This window comes from Halichoerus grypus, chromosome 3, assembly GCF_964656455.1.
Source record: "Halichoerus grypus chromosome 3, mHalGry1.hap1.1, whole genome shotgun sequence".
NCBI classification, from domain to species: Eukaryota; Metazoa; Chordata; class Mammalia; order Carnivora; family Phocidae; genus Halichoerus; species Halichoerus grypus.
This window is the reverse complement of record NC_135714.1, coordinates 96,336,602-96,361,829: the sequence shown is the minus strand read 5'-3', so window position 1 is coordinate 96,361,829 and position 25,228 is coordinate 96,336,602. Positions and strand designations below refer to the sequence as shown.

The 25,228-nt window shown below is 36.3% G+C and overlaps 1 protein-coding gene and 1 long non-coding RNA gene across 2 annotated transcripts in view; one reads left to right on the top strand and one right to left on the bottom strand.

Annotated features, from left to right (window-relative positions):
• LOC144381265 (uncharacterized) overlaps positions 1-25,228 on the bottom strand; it is a 56,974-nt gene that overhangs the window by 8,060 nt on the left and 23,686 nt on the right. The gene's annotated exons all lie outside the window — the stretch shown is intronic.
• On the top strand, positions 4,609-8,372 carry TRAM1L1 (translocation associated membrane protein 1 like 1). The gene has a single exon (XM_036091768.2). The coding sequence runs from the start codon at positions 4,792-4,794 to the stop codon at positions 5,902-5,904; it is 1,113 nt and encodes a 370-aa protein (XP_035947661.1). The 5' UTR covers positions 4,609-4,791; the 3' UTR covers positions 5,905-8,372.

The following is a 25,228-nucleotide window of genomic DNA, read 5'->3' as shown; positions in this document are numbered from 1 at the left end:
TTAAGATATAGTACCCAAGTTATAGTGGGGATTTCTACTTTTTAATAAAATGTTTCTCATTACAAAATCAATATAGCATTTTAAAAGATACTTTGCCCAATATGTGGCAATTCTCTGTAATGGTTACTCAGACACTGATCCTTCCATTCCTCTCATGGTCCTACTGAAGAATTGTTGGTGGAATGATAATTCTTTGAAGTACCATAGTATAGTTGATACTCTGTAATTAATAGTATAATCGACAATTACATCACAAAGACAAAAAATAACATGAAGAAATTAACATTACTTAGCTTCTAGGGTCTTTTATCTTTTAAAATATGCAAACTAACAAAAATATCCACTTGAAATCTATGTTTTTGAAGGGCAGGCATATATATACAAATATATATAATCTTCCACCACTTCCCAGGGAGGAAGACTGGGTTCACGTCAAAGATTTAGGGAATTTAGGGATAGATCTCATAATCACTCTTGACCATTGAATGCGGTGTGCATCCCACTTGCCCACTTCTTGAATGGAAGTGATTATTGCATTTTTCCTATGCCTTTGATGTATGGGAATCAGAAACCTTCTTTCTTTAGTTCACATGTCTTCAGATCAAGAATAAATGCAACAAAGAAAAGAGCCCAGGGAGCCCTTCGGTGCCTGGATCTAATTTAGCTTTCAAGTTCCTACCTAATAAAACTTGAGACTGTTGCTCTATTGGGGTGAGACTTTTGTTTGCTTCTGGAAGAAACAGTGTATATTTCACGTGAAAGGAAACTTTTGTCATCAAAGGAAAGAATGCGGCTACCTAAAAATTACCTACAAATACTGTGGTACACTTCTTATGGAGGGGATGTCTATTCTCCCCACCCTCCCCTTACACCTGCCCCATCTTGAGCCTGAAAGTTTTGTACCCACTTTGACCAGAAAAGTGATAGGACATAACTTCCAATGCTAGGTCACAAAGGGCCATAAAATTTCTGCGTTTTTCACAAGAAAACTCATTTTTAGGGCCTAAAGCCACTGCTCTATGACAATACCACGTGGAGAGGTCACATATAGGCATTCTGATAGTTTCAGCTGAACCCAGCCTTTGCCTCATAATTTTTATTAGACGCTGGACAATGTGAATTTCGCATTGTTGAGGGCTGGATTTTTCTGGCAGACAGTAAAGTTCCTTGCAGGGCACCTTGATCCTTTAAAGTTTCTTGAAAATTTTATGTGGACAAATGTGAATTAGCTTTTTCCCTACGGCAAGTTTAGCCTTACTTTTCTTGGGTCTCTACTAAAAGTAGTTTCACGAGTATTCCCAGGGAATTCTAATTTCTAACTGTTCCAAATTTGAAAGTCTCCTAGTCCTATCAGGATTCTTGGAAACTTTTACATTTCCTCCATTGTTCTTTGGTCAGTCTCATGTATTTTAACCAGTGTCTAGAGAATACTTCTGCAAATTTCTGAAGCATGTTAATCACCTAACTTTCTCTGCAGTTATTATGCCTAGCAAATAACAGTGGCTTCAGCATCTCCTAACTCCTGTCTCTACTCAATTCAGCAAGGTTTCCAGGCTCTTCTTAGGTTTCCCCTCCCTGTGTAACTGAACCAATGTGTTTGCTCCTTAGTGAGTCAGAAACTGCACCAGGCTGAGTTGTCTCACAAAGAAAACTTTTATTTGCAACAAATAAGGAGATCAAGGGAATGGCTTCCAAAGCTGTGACTCCCTGAGCGAAGGTGGATGGGTTCCTTTTATTTAGGATTAGGATGAATAATATTTAGATAGGGAAGCCTTGTCCTCAGATGTCGAGGTGGACCTAAGGTCACACATGCGCCTTAAGGAAACATGCCTATACATACATTGTATGTTATGTAAATGAGGCTTGTGCTCCTCCATGGGTGGAGATTTTAGTATTATAATGAGGTAAAGGTAGGTGTTGATCATTCTGGAGATCACTCCATGTGCATAGGCACAAGTTGGGGATGACACTCAAACTGGTCTGGGCTGACTGGAGGTCCTGTCAGGGCACTCGCTATCACTCGAGGATGGTTTCAGTTTCCATTTGCCTGAGTTAAGAGATAGGGTGGAAAGAAGAGCTTAAGGAAAAATGTGGGACATAGGTTGGTGAGTACAAGCAGGTGGGCAGTAAAAGTAAGGCCTTGGGGTCTAGCTGGTGACACCTGCACAGTGGACTGGAAAATGCTTCCAGGCGGATAATCAGGTCAATTATGGGGCTCACCTCACTTGTCTGCTTTCTGTCAGTGATTATGGTCTTATGTTTTCCAATATATGAAAACGAGTTATTTCATATAATTTGTCCAGTTTGCCAATTATTTACAGTAGGAGTGTAAGTTCAATCAGTTACTCCCTCATGACTGAAAGCAGAAGTCTCCATTTGAATTTAATAATTATCTACCATATGCACAGGGTTCTGCATAAAGGAGGAATACCCACTCTCCAAATACATGAAATTATATAACCAATAGACTGGTATCAAAATTTTTGAAAATTTTGTTATATACACTTTCTTTGTCAAATAAAAGTGCCAAATAAAACTACCAGAAACAAACATCATGTTATATATTACTACAATACCCTTACAGAATCCAATAATTTCAGAAGTGTGACATTTTTATATTTTTATAAAGATATTAATGTGAAATCTAAAACTCAAGCCCTGCCCTTGGACTGTATTTAATGTAAAGCTTAAATTGACAATTTGAACTACAGAATATCATTTGGTGTTACAAACTCAAAGAAAGGAAAGATATATGGCTAAAAAAGTTTCTCTACTTAAAAACCAAGGAAAGAGCAAGGGGGGGGGAGATTTTTTAAAGTTAAGGGACAATTTTAGACTAACTCATAATGGTCTTTCTCCCTTTTAGTAATAAAATAACATTTCATATCTGTGCATAAGCATTTGTGCTCTTCACTTTGATATGGACCTTTTCTGAGGGCAACATCTATCACATTTGCATAGGTAGAGTTGGAAACCCTGTCAAAAATAATGCCAATATGAACAGAAGTTCAGCTCAGAAATTGCACAAGTGTTTTTTATATTTAGTTAGTATGCCACAAAAGGATCACAGCCATTGTGTATTCCTATAGAAAGACTGATGAATTCTCTATTTAAAATGATTAGTTTCAAAAAGGTAGATATGTATTTTCCTGAATAAACTCTTGATAATTCCCATATGGCACTGCTTTTCTCTTTGTTCCCCTCCCAACTACTTTTAACAAGTTTGATTTTTTTTTTTTTCATTTCTTGATGCCCTAATTTTTGCACCCCTATTTGTAATTTCTCCACTGATTTAGTTAACACCAAATAGCACTCTAATTGAGCTGTCAGAGCCAAGAGCTGAGTAACAGCTAGGAAAACCAAATAGAGAAATCTTACTATGGTAAAATATGTAGTACTTTCCCTAACTCGGGAACATTGTCCACAACAAAATCCATATGCAATTGTTTGGCTGTCCTAGGAAATGCAGGCACACATTGATCAGAGTATTTTGTTCAATGTCTTAAAAGTAATTACACCAGTTGGACTGCATCTTTTGTTAGTGCACAGCATGCAGAGAAAGTGATAAAAGGCAATTGGCCATTCTAAATTTAATGTGCGCTTTATTCTTTAAATCATGTAGCACTTTTCTTTTGAAATGTATATTCCAAACTTCAAACTTTAACTATCAGTAATGATTATGATCTCAGGGGACCCAGAAGAAACAAGAAAACTGCTCTGGATCCAAAGAGAAATTTGAAGACGGACATGAAATTCGAATAGAGCAAGGCATTAGCATTTACAAAAGAAGCTGTTTTTCAATATGTGTATTTTAGCAAATTTATATGCAACAATCATAAAAATGAAACATGAGGATATTACCTGCTAGAGTAAGGAAAATCTGTTTTGGGCTTTATAGCCAAAATATCTTCCTATGAACTGACAAATAGTTGTCCCCGTCTAGCCACCACTCAACCTTAAAAAATATAGTAAGTACAATTAATGCCACAATTATTATTATTCCTAATACGGCAACTATTTTTTTTAATAATGTTTTGTTGTTGCTGTAGTGAAATATTTCCACGTGTTAAGGATTTACAGTAAGAGGCAATACAGTACAACAGTGAAGAGCACATGCTCTGGATCCAGACGACTCAAATCTTGGTTCTGACATTTACCAGCTGTGTGATCTTGGGCATATTACTTAACCTCTCTGTACCTTAGTTTCTCATCTGTAAAAAAAATAAATAATAAATAAATAAAAATATTATCACCCCGTATTTACCTCATTGGGCTTTCCAGAAAGGACACATTTATAAATAGAAGCAAAGTGCCCCGCACAGCACCTGTAAATGCTAAGCACTATGAGAGTTTGCTTCTATCATCATTATTATTTGATGCTGTTTTTATAATCATGCTGATGGAGAATAACCAGAGTTCTATCCTGCTTTGTCATGATTACTGACGAAGATGCCACTGAAAAATAATTCAGGAGCATCTTGACGGTGCCAGTGGATTTCAGGAGGCGACGATCACCGTGGAAGATCAACGCTCGCAACCCCGGGCCTGGCGCCGGGCAGGGGCGCGGCACTCGATTTCCTTCCCTGCCTCCGCCGTCCCCCTGGTGCGCATGCTCAGTCCTGCTCGGCCCTTGCCTTTGATTTATTTTTTTCTGGGCGGCCGCGGCGACCCGGGACTGGCTCCGGGATGGGAAGTGAAGCCCCCGGAGCTGCGGCGGCGGCGGCGGCGCTGTGAGGAGCAGCCAGGGGGAGGCAGCTGCGGCTCGCCGGTGAGTATCTGGGAAGCGCTACCATGGCGTTTCGTAAGAAGAGCACCAAGAACCCCCCAGTCCTGAGCCACGAATTCATCCTGCAGAATCATGCGGACCTCGTCGCCTGTGTGGGGATGTTCTTCGTGCTGGGGCTTATGTTCGAGGGAACAGCAGAAGCATCTATCGTTTTTATTACTCTTCAGCACAGTGTTACCTTTCCTGCAGCAGAAGAACGAGCCACAGAATCAAAGTTCCTTTACTATTATGGCATCAAAGATTTGGCCACGGTTTTCTTCTACATGCTAGTGGCAATCATCATTCACGCCACAATTCAGGAGTATGTGTTGGATAAAATTAACAGGCGAATGCAGTTCCCCAAAGCGAAACAAAGCAAATTTAATGAATCTGGCCAATTTAGTGTATTCTACCTTGTTTCTTGTATTTGGGGCACATTCATTCTAATTTCAGAAAACTGTCTGTCAGACCCAACTCTCTTATGGAGGGCTCATCCCCATAATATGATGACATTTCAAATGAAGTTTTTCTACATATCACAATTGGCTTACTGGTTTCATGCCTTTCCCGAACTCTATTTCCAGAGAACCAAAAAGCAAGATATCCCCCGTCAACTTGTCTACATCGGTCTTCATCTCTTTCACATTGCTGGAGCTTACCTCTTGTACTTGAATCATCTGGGACTTGTTCTTCTGATGATGCACTACTTTGTTGAGTTACTTTCCCACATTTGTGACCTGTTTTATTTTAGTGATGAAAAGTACCAGAAAGAGTTTTCTCTGTGGGCAATTGTGTTTATTTTGGGTCGACTTGTGACTTTAATTGTTTCGGTAGTGACTGTGGGCTTTCACCTGGCCGGAGGGCAGAATCGGAATCCGGATGCCATTACTGGAAACGTAAATGTGTTGGCAGCTAAAATTGCTGTTCTGTCATCCAGTTGCACCATCCAAGCATACATAACATGGAATTTATTTAATGTCCAGCTTCAGAGGTGGATGGAAGAAGACACGACTCTTCAGGCCCCAAGTGTGAAGAAGAAACGGACTAAAGGGAGGTCTTCTAGAAAAGGAACAGAAAATGGTGTGGCAACTTCAAATAGAGTAGACTCTCCCCATAAAAGGAAAGAGAAATCTTCATAATGAATTACAAGCTGGTTGATGACTGTCCCCAAAGAAGTCTGCTCTTTACTATATCTTTGTGTGCTACAGATTTTTCTGTTCTTGAAGATAGTTTGTGCTGTCTTTGATTTCTATTATTGTACTGTGTAATGTATTTTTTTAAAGGCATTTGAGGGGAGGATGATGATTATGAACGGAAAAAAATTGATATAGACTAAGCATCATCAAATGGTTCAGGGATCACCACGTTTTGTTTTACTTTTGAACAATGATTTCCTAAGGATTTGTAGATATAACTAAAAAAATCCGCATTATCAGTGACACAATTTCTTGCTCCTGCCAATCTTTTATAACATTAGCAAGGTGGTCTGGTATAGCAACGTCACATTTTTTAATGTTCTCTATTAGGACAAAATGGAAATATTATAAAGGTGGAATTCAACTTCATTACGTTTTCAGTGTTCTCTAATTCTTAGAATTTAAAAATTTCTTTTTTTTTTTTTAGAACTTACAACTGGAGGAAAGATTTGTAAAAGCACCAAAATAATGATGTGTTTTATAGGTAGGGTTGTTAATATTACATCCCCATTAAAAAAATACTAATGGGTAATGTGTGGAGATTTATTACCATATATTGAATCAAAATATCATGAATTAATATAAAAGTGTTACTGAAGAGGTAAAATCATCTTGTCCATTTTAAACACTTGTAAACTAGAAATCAAAAAAAATTAAATATTTACTGTAAAAGGAAATCAGACTTAGTCTTTTTTGCTGTGTTTATTAAAAATTATTCTTAATGAGGCTTGTTATAAGTTTGGTATCCACAGCATCTTGGAAAAATGTTGTTTAACCTGCAAATCATTTTGAAAAACAATGCTTACTTGATTTCTGTCTATAAAAAGAATGTCAGCTAATTACACACAAAACACTTAACACACTAACCTTAAGTAATTTGAAAATTGGATGGATAGTCTTATGAAAGTCCTGTCAAAAATACTGTTATAGTGCTGCTTCCATCTTTAATTGGGAAACATTCATCTGTAGGAGTCGTATTTTGGATATGTGTGTATTCTAATGTGTATGTGGATATATAGGTATATAGGTAATATCTTTATTGAAGCCAATAGAATGGGCTGTAGTGGGTGAGTATTTTATCTCTTTTTCTCAACCTTCATTTTGATTTCATTTCCATAATGCGAGCGTTTATACTTTTTTTCAGGAGACAGTGCTTGAAAAATATGCTAGAATAAGGCCATATATTTCCCATTCCTCTGTTTTCTCCCACTGTGTCTCTCATCTCTGCTTTTGATAGCCTTCTATTTGGTTTGTTGTGGGTAATTCAGCTTTTCCAGTCATGGGGGTCCTTGAAAATTAAATTTAGTATACTTATATTGCAGACTAAAGACAGAAGAGTCACTTGGCCAAGCTTTCTTTTCTATTTGGTTTGAGAAGTAGACAACAAAGCAAGATTGTTCTTTTTAGACTATAGAATCCATTATCCTACTTTTTTCCCCCCTTCAGTTGCCTAAGTCTGTCTTGTTGGTAGCACATGCCCTGAGGCCCAAATTACAATAACTCCACTTTAACCAACCATTGTGCAAATTGTAAAAGAAAGATTTTCAACTTCTCATGTGAGAGAGTGGTCTTTCTCACTTTCCTCACTTTTAAAGAATTCTGACCTGTTACTTGTAACCCCACTCTTGGTAACAAATTTCTTATCCATTATACACTTCACCTGAAAGTAAGTGCAGGCCCCACTCAAACTGGTAAGTGATTACAAGAAAATCACTATCTCATGTGACAATGCCAAGAGTTAAATTGGGTTTAACATTAAATAGGATTAGGGCCTAGATGGATTTCCCTGCGATTTTCTTGGCTTTGTCCCTCTCAGATTAACTTTCTGCTTGGTAGCAAATGATTATAGCTGTTCTAGACTTCATACCTACACATTACATGGCAGAGAAGAAGAGAGAAAACCAGATTTCTAGAATTCGGAATACTGAGAGTTACCTTTAGTGAACTCATTTGATAGAGGGGTATACTGGATTGATTGGTTAAGTTAGGTTATATGCTTCACCTGTGGAAAAAGGCAAAGCATATTTCTTGTAAGATACGGGTTCATGAAAGGTAGCAAGTTTATTAGGAAGGGGGAAGGATGCTGTGTACATCTCAACTATCCATAAAAATTAAATAAGAGTTGCCAGAATATAAATGTATGCCAAATAAATTATGAAAGGAATGCTACAAATGACACTCAGCAATACAAATTAAGTCCCTCTTTAATATTACACTCCAAGAAAAAAAAACATGCTATAATAGATCTTAGTGCAATAAGTTGGTTTCTGTTAAAATGGACCACATGGAAACAAAATTCCCATTATGATTACTCAGTGTTATTAAAACAGATGTTCATTAGCCCTATGAAAACTCAAATAACTAATCACCAAAAGTTGCAAAAGTAATAAAGTTATGTTTGATATTTGAATTTAAAGATTCTGCTCTGATTTATTGGTTTCAATGATTGCCAAACTTTATTCCTTAAATAAGTCTACAGGTATAGATTTCCTAGGATGAATTCAAAGTAAATTTTCTTTAAAAACAGTATTATTCTAGCACTTAACTAAAATTGTATCCTATTTTTCTTAAATAGTGTAAATGTGTTTAATTTTTTTTATTATTATGTTAATCACCATACATTACATCATTAGTTTTTGATGTAGTGTTCCACGATTCATTGTTTGCGTATAACACCCAGTGCTCCATGCAGTACGTGCCCTCTTTAATACCCATCACCAGGCTAACCCATCCCCCCACCCCCTCCCCTCTAGAACCCTCAGTTTGTTTCTCAGGGTCCATCGTCTCTCATGGTTCATCTCCCCCTCTGATTTCCCCCTGTGTTTCTTAACCTACATATCTCGTAGAAGACAAGCAAGTTTTAGGTCCTATTATTTTCCTGGTGATCAGTATAATTCTCCATTGCATTTCAATAAAAAAAAAAACAGACTTGTAAATATTTATTCATTTATCTCTCATCAGTATTTGTTTACCTGTAGAGTAAATATGTATAGCCAATAGTGTATTAACCTGGAATAGAGTCAAGATTACTTGCAACATTAATAATTTAAAGATTTCTTGAAGACAGGATGTATTCTGATATTATTTTAATTTGGAAAAACAAGTGTAAAATTTTAAGTTCTCAGTCAGACTAAATGAGAATAGTTTAGTAAAGTAATAAAAGACTTATCATCGATGCTTTATACTAGAAATGACATACGGGAGTAGTTCCTGAGAGGAAGTTCTTGCAGGGGAAAGCATGCTTGAGAATGTGGCCTGCACAGTGGGCTGGGACTTGGGTACTTTTGTTATGGCAGAGAATGCCTCTTGGGAGCCCAGACCATTGTAATCTGGAGACAGAGGGTGCCTGGCATGGCAGGAGAGAATAGAGAGTATGAGTGAGTGTATGGAGGTAATTGAGGTTTAATGACAGATCCGATTACCAGAGAATTCACACACTCCCATCTCCTGAATTTCTCTGGAAGTAGAGGAGGTTTTGTTTTTTTTCACTGCCATCTTTCAATCAAACCTGTCTTCTGTGAGGAACTATCCACACTGAATAAAACACAGTAGTACCTGCAAATTCCTATAATTATGTAGAAAAATTATAAATCCATCATACAAAAAATCACACACTTCTAAGTATTAAATTGGAATTTTCCTCATGATTATACAACCATATGACTGTCTAAATTTTACCTTCTAAATCCCTGTAAACAAATCCTTTTAGGGCCCTGCACCATATGGAAGTTTTAAGTATTCAATAACTATGAAAGAAGTCAAACGTTAGGATATCTCCCAAGGTGATTCACCTGCTTCTTCCTCAATCCTGGCAGGTGCCATCAAGTGTTTTGGGCTACTGCATTGGGTCAGCTAATTTTTTTTTTTTCAATTTGAAAAATACATTGATGTGCAAACTGACCACTTTGGGGATATTTGCATAATTTAGGAAATGAAAAAAAATCAATGTATTTTAAAAAAAATGTATTCAAATTTACAAATTATATTTTAATATTCATGTTGGCAACTTAGTATTTATTGGTTTGAGGGAAAGCTTTTTTAAATTAATTAAACAATAAGACCAGCAAGATGTGGAAATATGAACTCTACCCCGCTGAGCAGTGTGTGTGGCTTGCGTGAAATCTCAATTGAGCACTAAGAAATGTTGTTTTCTCCTATCTTCTCAAGTCATGAAATTCTGGGCACTGACATGATTTGGTAAATGGTGTTGGTGGTGTTGAAACTGAGCATTTTTTATTTTTATTTTTTATTTATTTTTTATTTTTTATTGTTATGTTAATCCCCATACATTACATCATTAGTTTTAGATATAGTGTTCCATGATTCATTGTCTGTGCATAACACCCAGTGCTCCATGCAGAACATGCCCTCCTCAATACCCATCACCAGGCTAACCCATCCTCCCACCCCCCTCCCCTCTAGAACCCTCAGTTTGTTTTTCAGAGTCCATCGTCTCTCATGGTTCGTCTACCCCTCCAATTTCCCCCCCTTCATTCTTCCCCTCCTGCTACATTTTTCTTCTTTTTTTCTTTCTTAACATATATTGCATTATTTGTTTCAGAGGTACAGGTCTGAGATTCAACAGTCTTGCACAATTCACAGCGCTTACTGGTGAGCATTTTTTATTTTTAATTTGAGAATTCACTTCCCCTTTATTTAAAATAGATATTTTGCCTGAATTATTGAGTAGCCACATCTCTTATCAGCAACGCTAGTACATCATTAGTGTGACATTAATTTAATGCTGTTCCTTTTTAAATTCAAGCAAACCTTTAACACATATCACATTCCACTTTCATTTCCTAAATTTCAGTTGTATTGAAAAGAAAGGTAATAATATGATTATAAATAATGGTCAACAAAAGAAATTATGGCTGTCCTTGCTGTGGTCCTTAGAGCTGTGTGAACTTTGGAAAACACTTAAACATTGTAAGTATTAGATTGCATGTCTCTAAAATGACAAATATTTATCTCAAAAGCTGCTTTGAAGATTGAAAATATATGTATATACAGGGTACATAAATTGCAGGTGCATAGGCCGGTTCATATGTTGCCCATATATATATATACACATACATATATATATACAGTTATGTACAATTATTAGTCTCATTTAACATATATATGTGCATTTATGCATACATATATATGTCTGCATGCACACACATAAGTAGATATTTTCCCCTGTACATTTACTTGTTTATTTTTTTATTTTATTTTTTTAAAGATTTTATTTATTCATTTGACAGGGAGAGAGAACAAGCGGAGAAGCAAGCAGAAGGAGAGGGAGAAGCGGGCTCCCCGCTGAGCAGAGAGCTGGACCTGGGGCTCCATCCCAGACCCTGGGATCATGACCTGAGGTGAACACAGACACTTAGCTGTCTGAGCCACCCAGGCGCCCCACTTGTTTATTTTTTAATAGACTTTTTAAGAGAAGTCTTAAGTTCATAGCAAAATTGAGCAGAAAATACAGAGTCCCCATATTATTCCTAAGTCCCTCCCCCACCCAACCTTCCCTATTATTAATATAGCCACTAATTTAGTATCGTAAATAATAGTTCCATTGCCTGAAAGTCCTCTGTGCTCTACCTATTCATCCTTCTCTCCTCTATTCATTTTTAAACACTATACAGATGTATGGCACTGAGTTTTCCCTTATATCTTAGCAAGAGGCAATGGAAAAGTGTGGTGATAGTTCAAGTATAGCAGTAGCTCCACCTCTGTATTTAGCTGATATTTTGTAAGGAATCCTTTCCTAAATGTATGAATTATTTTGACTAAATAATGCACATCATAAATACATATATGGCCATATTTAAAATGCATACAAATTCTCTTCTGAGTAAATGCACACTTATTTTAAAGAGTTACCAAATTCATAGTAACTATGAACTATTTTTCTGACATAAATGATGGAAAATATAAATGACTTCATGTGAAAACTTTTGATATACATTAATTCTGAATATAGGTCTTTATACTGAAAGCATTTGAAAACATTGGTCTAGGTAAATTACATTACCAATAAAAATTCAGTTTGTAGCATATTCAGAATCACATTTCAGACTAAATAAATGAGCTAAGCATTTATTTAGGAAAATCCAAGAGCATCAACAACCACTTTAGTAGTTATGAGTACTAGACAACACGCTCCTTTGGTATCAAGTAATGTATATTCTTTGTCATTTCATTCTCATTAACTAACATAGTGTCTCTTAGTAGTTTCTCAGAATTTGTTGAACTCAGTTGAAATAACCTTTTATTTCATAATTAAAACAAATAAGAAAACAAAATTTAGTACAGCATTCCTTTGCTATCTTTTCTAATATTGACTTCCTTTCCCTTTTATACCCTTTGCCAGTGGGAAGTATTAATTACTAATTTATTGCCGGTCTCCCATACCAGTTTGAGGTCTGGGATCATGAGTCTTTTTTTTTTTTTTTTTTAAGCAGGCTTCATGCCCAATGTGGGGCTTGCCCTCACAGCCCTGAGAAATCTAAGAGTCACATGTTCTACTGACTGAGCCAGCCAGGTGCCCCCAAGTCTTTAAATCACTAAGGTAAACTTAGCATCTAGCACAATGCCTAGTACAGTGGATGCACTCAGTAAAAATGTGTTGACTGACAAGGAACTTGATTTGTGGCAGAGTATACATTTTTTTTTTTTTTTTAAGGTTTTATTTATTTGACAGAGAGAAAGACAGCCAGAGAGGGAACACAAACAGGGGGAGTGGGAGAGGGAGAAGCAGGCTTCCCGCCGAGCAGGGAGCCCGATGCGGGGCTCGATCCCAAGACCCTGGGATCATGACCTGAGCCGAAGGCAGACGCTTAACGACTGAGCCACCCAGGCGCCCCGACAGAGTATACATTATTGATTGACCTACACATATCTTACAAAAACTAACATGTAAACTTTGCTTTTTGTTCTTAAGCTACTTAAATGAAAACTGTGGTTCCAAACATTGGACTTTTCTTTAGAAATATCTGAGAATCACGTATCATCATCCTAATGGTATTTGTGATTTGTCAAACTCTGAAACTTGAGCGCTTTTTCTAAGAATTGAGCTAGTATGGCTTCCAAATATGAAGCTACTATTAAAATCTTCAATATATGAATCAGAATGCCATTTTTAATGTGCACATGAATAAAAGATATGATAGTTGATCTACATCCTGAAAAGAAGTTTTGTAATGTTAAAGAACAAGGAGAACAGTGCTATTTGAAAAGATGAAAAAGACTAACGCAGGGAAGCCAAACCTGAGTAATGGCTGGTGCTATAGGCAAAAAACAAGGGTAAACAGTGTCATGGAACCCAAAAGAAAAGTGTAATAAGAGAATGAAGATACCAGTTTTAGCCAATACTACTGAGAGTTCGATCAAGTTCTTTAAGATTAGAAATAACAAAACCTGCACTAGGCAACAATAGGTCACTGGAGACATTGACAAGATCAATTTCAGTGGAATTATGGGATGAGAGCCCTACTGGAATGGATTAAAGAGAGAATGGGAGGTAAGGGTGTGTGAAATGATATTACAAATACTTTTGTAACAAATGTCTCTGTGAAGAACAGAGAAATGGAAAAGAGTAATGCATTCTCTTATGCAATAAACAAAGAGGGACATGGAGTCAAGAGAGTTGGTTTTGTTGTTATTTCTGTAATTATTTTTAGGATGGAAGATATTAGGAATATCTGTATATTTGTATGCTGAAAAAGACATGACAGAATGGAGGATGACAACTGCAAGAGCAAAGCCTAGTTACATGAGTCCATCAAAGAAATGCATATATAACATGGATTCCTGATTTGAAAAGAACACTTTTAAATCTCCAGTTTGCATATTTTCAGGCAAACTTTGAAACATGTGCATACAACAGACACATATAAGGAGATGTATATATCTCCTTGCCTTTATTCTATATTATTGCATTATAGTAGATGTAGATTTACCATTATGACCATTAAAATCTGAGCAGAGGTAGTAGTATAAAATATGAAGGGATGGCGTTAGTTGATCTTTTCCTTTTTTTTTTCAATATGTGTTGTTCTAACTTAAGTAATTTTTTTTCTCCCAGAAATGAAAATTAAAATCTATTCAAATGGAGAAGACATTGAATTAAGCATTTGCAGTTGACCTCTCTTTGGCTGACATATTGACAAACAACTCATATCATTTTGTAAGGGCTGGGTGGATGTCTATTTCTGTCAATTAAAGAACTTGTCAACCTTAACAGAGGGTAATTATCCCCAAAGAACAACAAGTTGCCATCATAAAGGTTGTGAAATGTGTGCAAATATAATTTATTCAACTAAGCAAAACTGATTGCTTCTATTAGCATATATTCCACACTTCTCAAATCCTAGGAGTACTTTAGATGCACAAGAGTCCTCTTAAATTCTTTCTAATGATGCAACACATAACCATTACTCATATGAGTAAATATATGTCACATTATAAGATTTTAAAGTTTCATTTTTTTAAAACACAATTCTAGATTTCCATGGGTTCAACCATCTTACCTTGCTAGGTCATTTATTCAGAGAAATTCAAACAACCAACCACCAGATACCTCTAAACTCTTATCAGGAAATAGTTTAACCCAAGCAACTATTAACTCAGAACCTATACAATATTTTTAACCACAGAATTATTGCTGGATTTTTTATGTATGTCATCACATTCCAAGTTAGAGTTGAAATTAATATAGGCCTGCTAAAACTGGGTGAAATCTAATATTTACAAATTTTATGTTTATCATACTAGTGCTTAAAACTTATATTAAAGAACAAAATGTACATTTACAAATGTACATTTTTTTTTGTTTAGCTCTTCGTATCTTTAAAATACCTATAACAAATTTTAAAATGCTATATCCAACCTATACATAGCAGAGTCAAAACTGTAAACAAATGTATAACTTTTAGGGGAAAAAAAGTCAAATAGTTAAAAAAAAATGCCAGCAAGCTGAATTTTAGCAAATACTACATGCATTTATGTATGGCATCAGCAGATAATGAAAAGATATTTGAAAGTAATATATCTCTAGCCATAATGTACAGATATCTTTTTTTTTTTTTTGCTTTATTTTTGCCTCTTGGTCCTAGTTTTTTTTCTCTCCATCCTTATTTTCCAACAAATTCAAATAATATAATTTATAATATAATATAATATAATATAATATAATATAATATAATATAAATATAATGGATTTCAAAGGCACCAGGTGTTCAAAACAGGAAATCTGAGTTGTGTTTTCTTTTTAATTGAAGTTTCTATCTTTCCATTCAATTACCATGGCTAGGACTAAACAGAGCTAATGACAAGTTAAAAAATAAAGGAAAGAAAATAAAGTATGCTTTTTTGAAAATCCACACCAAGAAGAGAAAGGCCTGCCGATTTTTTTAATCAACTTCATTATTCCTGTCAATAATGCTAATTCATAATAAGACATCCAAAGACTCTGAATTTCATTAACACTCCTTAAATTAAAATTAGATAATTTTACTATATTTTGGAGGCTGACTTTTTAATATTATTATGTGTTAACAAAAAGGACATATTTTGAATACAATTTCTCCCATCTGAAAATTACATACATATATATTAGTATAAAGTAAAACAACATCAACTATGAATAACTTTACATAACACACTTACATAACATGCCTGATAAAATCATGTGATTGGGTAGACAGAGAAAGATGTCCAAAAGATTCCAAGAAAAAAGCCAGCAAGGGAGGGTTTCAATGAACCTCTGGGAAGTTGCCTTAGGTAAGCAGTTAGAGTGCCTAAGTGTTACATGAAACGGTCATTCCAGGTAAAACGGCATGTCTGTTAACTCGAACTTGCTCCAACTTTGGCGGTCACAAAGTTCTGTAAAACCAAAGAACTGTTCTAACTAACCTAAACTTCTTAGGCCAAAACTTCTACTCTGTTTTCTTTAGAAGAAAAGTGAGTCTCAGTAACCATTCCTCAAATATTTATTGGGCATTTTCCAGACTTGGTGGTAGGCAGGGAGGAGATAATGATAACTAACATACCCAGTGACAGGCTGTCGTTAAGTGGTATGTACAGCTTGAGAATCAGCCACAGCGCAATATTCAGAAGCCGTCTAGACAAGCAGAGTGTCAAGTTTCCTTGGAAAGACAAATACAGTGGAGTGTGCATCGTCCCCTAGAACGGCTCCAACAGCAACGCAGAGGTAAGAGACTGGCGAAATAACATACCATGACTTCAGCGCAGTCTTGATAGCTGTTCAGAACACAGTCAGTAAGCTCCAGCGCACGCGGCATTGCGGCCGCGTGGGTCTTGGGCTGCCGTGCGCACAGGTTGCACTGCGCTCAGGCTGGCGCGAGAGCCGAGCGCCCCAGCCGTGCCGTGGAATCAGTGCGCTGGCTGAAAGGGTAGCGGTGGAAACGCCCCAAAACCTTGCGCAAGGAGAACGTTATGTGCTGATCGGTGGCGAGATGGCAATGGTAGAGGCAAGAAGAGCCGGAACCAACTTGGGAGAGTGGGTGGGACTAGGGGTGAGAGAGAGGAGGGCGAACTTAAAGGAGTCAACCACTCCTGAAGTCACACTTGTTGGAATTAAGTCACTGACGACATTCCTGTGAGAATGATCTGGTTGGCGAGGTCTGGAGAGAACAACTGGCCCGCTAAAATAGATCTTAGTGGAGCTAATTCAGTGTGATACATCACATGGAAACCATTTTGAAAACCTCAGAGAACATGCTTAATTTACCAAAACGTAGGCGCTTCCGAAGTTTAATGTATGATTGTGTGAGAATAGCTGACAACGTGAGAATATTTGTAAATCAGAAATGGAATCACGTATATCCACTTCAAACTTCCTATGAAATTCTGTGACAGCTGTTTGAATTAATCCTTGGTGCCCCGACGGCAGCACCTCTGTACTACATTACTTATTATCTCTCTGCGTGATGGTCCTTATGTGGATAACTAAACCCTTCAACAGTCCCCTCATCCGAGTCACTCTTTGGAATGTGACATTATTAAAGAGATATACTTGATCTCGGTTTTAAACCTTGGAGAGAAGAAACCATGAGTGGGTCAAATAAAGTGTCAAACAGGAATAGGCTCTGGCAGGGAAATCTATAGTTCGAGTGCCAATTCCTTCGCCGCCGGGGCGGTGTTATCAGGACGACCTCCAACTCACTCAGCAGAGTTTTAAACGTGCTGTGCTGTTGGCCAGAAGCACGCATCCTGTGAAGTTCTCAGAGATTGATTTTGGTTCCTGGGGAAATGCTGTTTATTCGCATCTGTTTTCAAGGTTTTTGAGGAAAAAAACAAAAAACAAAAAAACACAAAGCAACACAACGCTTGCCTTCCCACTGCCGACAGGCAGACTTAGAGAATGACATTACCATGCCTTTTAAAAATATTGAATTAGCTGCCTAATAATGTTTTATTCTAAAAAGAAAAGTAGTTGGCATGTATTGGGGCATGTTTCACATAAAAAAGCAATTTCAGTATTGACTGAAATAATTTAAATCAATTGTTCTAGTTTTAAACAATAAAACATAAAGGGGGGGCGAAACCTTCTCTTTTTAGTTATTCCCATGCATGTTACTTAAGAAATACTTTTACCATGTTAGAAAACTTGTAAGAAACGTTTCACTATATTTACATTGATTTTGATATATATGTCAAAATGTTATATATATATATATATATATATATACACAAAATGTTTCAGTTTCTGCACTACAGAATTAATCCTCTTGGTGATTATGACAATAGCCTTAAATTCTTGAAGTTACTAAGGTTTCCTCATTATTTAATTTCTGTTTTTTTTTTCCATCAGTACATTATTTTAAAATATTGGAAATAAGGGCACCTGGGTGGCTCAGTCCTTAAGGGTCTGCCTTCGGCTCAGGTCATGATCTCAGGGTCCTGGGATCGAGCCCCGCATGGGGCTCCCTGCTCCGCGGGAGCCCTGCTTCTCCCTCTCCCTCTCCCCTTGCTTGTGTTCCCTCTCTAGCTGTCTCTCTCTGTCAAATAAATAAATTAAATTAAATAAAATATTGGAAATAATAATAATAAAAACCTGACTGTAATGTAAGGTTCTGGTGAAGTTAACCTGTATATGAAAATTTATGAGACAAAATTATTCACAAATAATGAAGACTTAAATTCTCCATTTTTGTTATCGTTCTTGAAATCGGTTTTGTTAACTAAAATACATATAATAGAGAGGTTAAAATATTTATATCATTGTCGATATCAGAAAAAAATACCTAACAAAATTTAAATGGCATTTTTAGAATAATTATATTTAGATTTGTTTTATGTTATTCACTTGATTCCACACATTATTATGACATCAAATATGTCAAAGCTTCACAGTTATTCAAGCTAGTTCTGACCATTATATATTATTACATTCTGATTAGGGGCATCATTCCAATCACTATGCTGCCTTAAATTCCATATTTTGATCACTACCTCTCTCACTAAACTGTAAGTATGTGAAGGAAACTGAAAATATTTGTGGAATTGAATGTGTTTGCAAAATGCTTGTTTAATTTTCAAATTGGATAAGGCTGTTCTTATTTATCATGGGAATGGTATTATTTACAGGCAAGAAATTGGGCTTCATTAGGGTTTTGCAGAAGAGAGGTATGATAAAATTTCAAGAAATTATTAGGATAAATGCTCCAATGACCTCCTATGTGAATTGTTCCCTGTAATACATATTTGACAATAGTAAACAGCTTATTGTTCATTATCTTTATCTGCTTAGAGTCATAATAGGTTTAGGTAATTTATGGCCTATTAAATTATAACCACTTGAGTACAGAGATCTTATGCTTCATTATATGCCTTAAATTCCACAGCATACAGTATGATGACCTGTTAAAGATGACACTTAAATTATGTATTTTATTGATTATCCTTGGTATAAAAGTGTAATTCAATTCTCAACTCAGCAAATGTTAATTGAGTGCCCTCTGGGCTAACACCATGCTCAGACCTGCAGCTAACAGTGAGGAAACACAGTGCCTCCCTGAAAGAGACGAGTTATCAAGCTGATATGATACTCTAAAACAAGCGAGGTAGTTGGGTGGGTTATTCATGCTATAGGAGAAACTCATCTCATCTGACTGGTTTAAGGAAGAACCAGTCAAAGAGCTGATGACGATGATGAGATCTGTAGGAAAACGTAGAGGTTAGACAGTTCCAACAGTGGAGTGCACGTTTTCCAGATGGAGAGGAGCACATGGGAAGGCTCAGAACTGCCAGAGGACATGAAAGTCTTGAGCACTTGCAATATTATTAGAATATAGAGCACAGATGAGGGAGGAAAGGAAGACTTCGAATATTATGCTAAGAACTTTATACCGACCTGAGATTAATTTCTCACCACTATCTTCTTTCAGCTCTCTGGCTTGGGTAAATTAGCCACTGAAGGTACTGTTTTCTGAGACAAAAAATGCAGAGGGAGAGATAAGTTTGTGGACTAACAGCAATTGAATTTTTAGATACTTTGAATTGAGATGCTCTTGAAACAACAAAAAATATCAAAATAGAGAGTATCAATATTACCAGAATATACCAGACTGGAAATGAGGAGAAAGAGCTCAGGTGGAAATAGGTATACTTTAGAAAGTCATCATTACATGGATGATAATTGAAGTCACATTGTAGGTTGAAATCTCAAAAGTGATTATGTAGAGGGAAAATGGTCAAGGATTCACGAAATCTCTGTGGATGGATAGGTAAAGAAAAAAACATGAAAGGGCCTGTGAAAGAATCCTTAAAAACACCAAACAGCATTTCTAAGAATGGACAGATAATGTCTTTACCAAGGCAAATGCTTAAGTAAATCACTAAAACCTACAGGCTCTCTTCCTGGGAACTCTCTTCTGTGTGGTCCAACAAAATGTACAGTCTGAGGTAAGAATTGGAGACATTAAATTGGCTAAATTATTTAGCAAAAGGAACTTCTTTCATTTTCCAGTTTTCCAGAAAATTGTTTAAATAATTGCCACAAATTATTTTACAAAGAAATAAGCATCTCACAATAAATTAAATAATAATTAAGCACACAAGAAAGCAAGGCATCATAAACATATGGTAGATGACGAAAAAGACTTTTTATATACTGTTAACAGATTTCTTGTACTAAATACCAGAGATTTTAAAACTATGATTAGTATGTTAAAAGAAATAACGTGAGCTTCAACATATTTTCAGGAAACAGAAAACTATAAAGTGTGATGTAGCATACTTGGATAGAAAATAGAAATTCAAGAAAAAGAAATGTATATAAATAAGAAAATATAAAACTCAATGAAATAGACAACAAATTAGAAATATATAAAGCTGGAGGAGATGTCAAAAAAATTATGCCAAAATAACACAAGGAAACAGAGAACATAAAAACTATAATGAGAAGGTTTAATGTGTATTTAACTGGAGTTCCAGAAAGAGAGGCAAGAGAAAACAGACAGAGACCATATTTAAAGGTAACAGCTGGAAAATTTCCAGAATTATCAAACAACACATATCTTCACATCCAGCAAGCCTAATAAATTTCAAACACAATTAAAACATAACACACATACACATACACATAGACATGCCAAGTCACTTCCTAGTGTCACTTCAGAAAACTAAATGCAGAGAGATGGTCTTAAAAATTGCTAGAACAGAAGGAGAAATTGAGAACAGAAAAGGGATACTCTGAGAAGAATTGATTCTTTACAGTGATGATAATGGTGTGTAAATCTCTGTACTGACAGAAATTGTCAAGCTAGGAGTCTATATCTGTAAAAATATTTTTCATGGAGAAATAGTACCACTCTTAGGCCACTCGCAGGCAACTATAACTTCTGCCCGGAACTCTTGGCTTTAGGGTTTCTTTTCTGGGTCTCCTTTAGCATGATGCTAACTAACTGACAGGGCTCTGAATCTCTGGGGACCTGGGGATAGGCCCACCAGAGCCCAAGACCCGTTTCCTTCTAAATTGTGGTCTATGGATCTAGAACCCCAGAATTCTGCATAATAGCTTCAAGTTACTTTTTAGGCCTGTGCAGGACATGTCTCCAGGCTTATCGGCCACTGGCTGGATGAAAACTCTGCTGTAACTCTTGTTGCTCTCCCAGGCTTGAGGAGGAGCCAAAAGATGACTCTTTGAAGAGATGGATGGGATTTTGAACAGAGCACAGTCATGTGGACCAGGTGTCCATACTCAGGTACTTAGGAGCCCAGGAGGTCAGAAATGTAGGTGGGAAGAGATGCACCAGGAGTCTCCAAGTGTATTCTTGCACTGGGCTCTAAAAAATATTAAGGGTGGATATATCTAAAGAGATTTTCAGAATGTTTGTTAACAGTAGAATTTTGTTAAATAATTATTAAGACAGTGCTTCACTCAAAAGGAAAAATGAAAGAGGAATTAAAAAATAATTCAAATATTCAAAAGAAAGTAAGGATAGAAAGGTAAAAATTAAACAAGACCAAAAGAAAACATAAAACAGGACTATAAATAAAAAAAATTAAAATTATCAGTAGTCAGCTTAAATCTAAATGGTGCAACTCTTTCGGCAAAAGATAAGAATATCAGACTAGATAAAATATATATATATCTTTACACTGTTTAGAAAAAGCACATGTAAAATATAAAAATGAAAAATCTTGAAATCTAAGAACACACACACTTGTACAACACACACACATAAATGTGTACATGAATTTATATTTATACATAATTATTCTGCACAAAAGTGGTTGTAGCTATATTCATATGAGACAAAAGAAACTTTAAGGAAAAAAGTAACACTGGCTATCTATATGAAAATTGCACAATGATTAAAGCTTCAATTTAACAGGAAGATAAAACAGTTTTAAGTTAGCCTGCATCTATGAATAATGCTTTACAAATGATCTTTGAGTCAGGGTTCTCCAATTTCAAGCAACACAAAGAACAACCAGCTTAGGTAGAAAAGACAAATGTTGATACAAAATGAAGCGGTTAGCTTATGATATCTGGAGGGCAGAAAGACAATGAGGAAATGGAAAAGAGTTCTAGCCATTAACACCTGCACCCAAGGACATGGTGCAAGGAGCAGTCAGGGTTCAGGGCACCGGCACAGCTGCCCGACAGGGTGCTGCCCCCGCCAGATGCTAGCTGCACTTGAGCGGGACCTGCCTTGGTGAGTCAACTGCATACTCTCCCGTTTCATCTTTGAGCTACTTGTGTAATGTCAGAGGTCCAGGGCAGGGGCACCCCTTTGTGTCGTAGCTTTTAGAAATCAGGGAAGAAGTATCTATCCCTTTGGGCTCCCATGTTGGGAATAATACAATATTGTGTCCTTTTTTTTTGTTTGTTTTTAAGTTTTGTTTTGATTAGGGGTGAGGTAAAGAGCTTCAAATATTTAGGTAATGGCCTCCATTTTCTGAAATACTAATGATTGTATAATTTCCTAAAAAATATATGACCACTTAAAATGAGGTGTGTGTGAGTGTGTGTGTATTTAAGAATGTAAAATAGGGCCACGACATGCTGACTACCAGTTCCTTTCCATGTTCTGGCTACTCACACAGCCGCGTGCGCACCTACACACATACATACTGACATGTATCCAGTAGTGGTAATTAGTAAAAATGAAATAAAATGACAGGCTAAGGATACTAAGATAGACTATTGCGGTGGCAAATAACAGAATAAAAACTTCCCGCAAAACTATAGCTTAGCGTTCAAAGATGTAATTTTTCATGGAAATTACTACCGAGAAGGCATTCAACTTGCCTTTTCATGCCTAACTCTGAATGGTATTTCTGAATTATTGATAAACCTACAAGAAATGTTTCTAAAATAACCTTAATAATTAAGAGAATGGAATTCAATTTCCAAATAATAAATAACTCGTCTCATGCCCATTCTGACCACACACACACACACACACACACACACACACACACCATATAGGAACTGAGACCTTTCCGTGTGGTGTTCTGCTTGCCATCATCACTTACTAAACTAGTCTTGAGGAAGTGGCTAGCAATTTGACAGGGAGAGGTAAGCTGACAGCTTCTCATCAAATATCAAGGACTGCCATGTTTCCTACGTCAATCTGGATTTGACATTTAATTTAAAAAGTATTTTAACACAGGTCTACACACAATAAAACAGATAGCAGCTGAAAAACCAATTTTTTTATTTAATGCTGAAAAATGCCTGTTGGCCAGAAGGCAGAATTATTTTAAGAAAAGCATCAGTGCTTTAGCTCTGGGAATATTGGCAGTACTAAGAAAAAAGCATTTTTCAGTAGTTCAAGATATTGGATTTGGCTCAGAAAGAAAAAATCCTGGTGTTTAGTAAGAAAATTGTGTTGCTGTGAATATAGAATTTCTATCGATAGATTTAGATAAAATCTAAATTAGATTAGATTTGGATAAAAGTGTACTCCACCTGTGTGTGTGTGTGAGAGAGAGTGCGATTACTCACCCATACACGTGTATGTACATAAACCATAAATACATCATAGGAGCATTGGCACTCTGCATCTCGTAGATTGTTTCTTTTTTTAATTTATTTTTAATTTTTAATTTTTTAATCTTTTTCTTAAAGATTTTATTTATTTGACAGAGAGAGACACAACAAGAGAGGGAACACAAGCAGGGGGAGTGGGAGAGGGAGAGGGAGAAGCAGGCTTCCCATGGAGCAGGGAGCCCGATGTGGGGCTCGATCCCAGGACCCTGGGATCATGAGCTGAGCTGAAGGCAGATGCTTAACGACTGAGCCACCCAGGTGCCCCATCTTTTTTTTTTTTTTTTAAATAAAGGCTTTATCTTCTCATGAAAAATAGAGAATAGAAATGACAGTATATTTTGATTTTACAGAAAATGAGTACATTCTTAATATAACATAATTAGTGATAGAATCAATATTTTGCAACATATTATTAACCTAATAAAATTGTTTTGACATTATTTGTGACAAGCTGAGGAAAAACAATTTTTCATAAATAATAGGAGATTTCAGTGTACTGTTTCTCAGTGTTTTAGACTGTATTAGGAAATGAAAGCTTAATATTCTTTATTATCTCTAAAATTTCAAGTTAGATTATAAAACTAAGCTAAATTATCATAATTGAAATCATAATCAAATTATTTATTTACTACTATAAAAATACTGGGTAGCATTGTCTTAGGATAGCAAATATCAAGTTCTGTTTAAAATACTAGATCTTTTGGGGTGCCTGGCTGGCTCAGTCTTTGGGCGCCTGCCTTCGGTTCAGGTCATGATCCCAGGGTCCTGAGATCAAGTCCTGCTTCGGGCTCCCTGCTTGGTGGGAAGCCTGCTTCTCCCTCTCCCACTCCACCCACTTGTGTTCCCTCTCTCACTGTCTCTCTCTCTCTCTCTGTCAAATAAATAAATAACGTCTTTAAAAAAAATACTAGATCTTTCTTGTGCTTTAGTAAACTTTGCATTACTCTCCTTTCATGTACTACATTTCTTAGGACTTTCTTCCCTCAATGGTTCCAGATTAGTATTTGCCAATGGATGGCCCTCAGCTTTGATATGAAAAGCAGAAGTGGGAAGAAGTCATTATATTCTTAAGAGATGCTGATGACCAAATATGGCTGCTACTCAGTTTTCTCAGCAATTTCCAGCTCTCCTGTTGCAAGTTGATATGGTGTGTAGGATAGTATTCAAATGATTCAGAATTGTGGTGCTTTCCCTGCAAAGTTTCGAAAACCATTTCCTTAGGTTATGTAGGCTGATGTCTTCTGTGACTGTTTCCATGACCTTCCAGCAACAACCCAGTGATCTGTCTGCACAGCTTCTGTTCTTTGTACATATGTGAAAGCCCTAAATATTTTATGAATCCCTTCTGAATCATAATACTTAGTGTGCCTCTGTTTACTTGACAAAGTATAGAATGATGACCTTCACTAAAAAGATGTATTGCTTAGAACTTAATTACCTACACTGGAGACCTATAACACTGATGGGAATAAAGTAGCTTTGTAGCTTCTGGATACTTGCTATCTCTATGTGCCATCTCAAGGCAGGGCTGGCCCATTATCCAAATAAACAACAATCAAAAAAAGCAATTACAAAAAAGCAAAGAAGCTTCCTTTCACATGGAAGTTAATAACCTAAATTTTATTCCTTAATATCAATTCTTGGCAGTTTTTGTTTCCTTTTACATACGAATACTTGAAGTGGTATTGCTCTAAACCATCATATATATCTTACTGTGAATAATAAATCTAGGGCTGCAATCTCTACCAAACC

Bases quoted from the DNA above. Each gene is read 5' to 3' on its own strand.
- TRAM1L1 (XM_036091768.2), top strand. From the start codon at position 4,792: ATGGCGTTTCGTAAGAAGAGCACCAAGAACCCCCCAGTCCTGAGCCAC.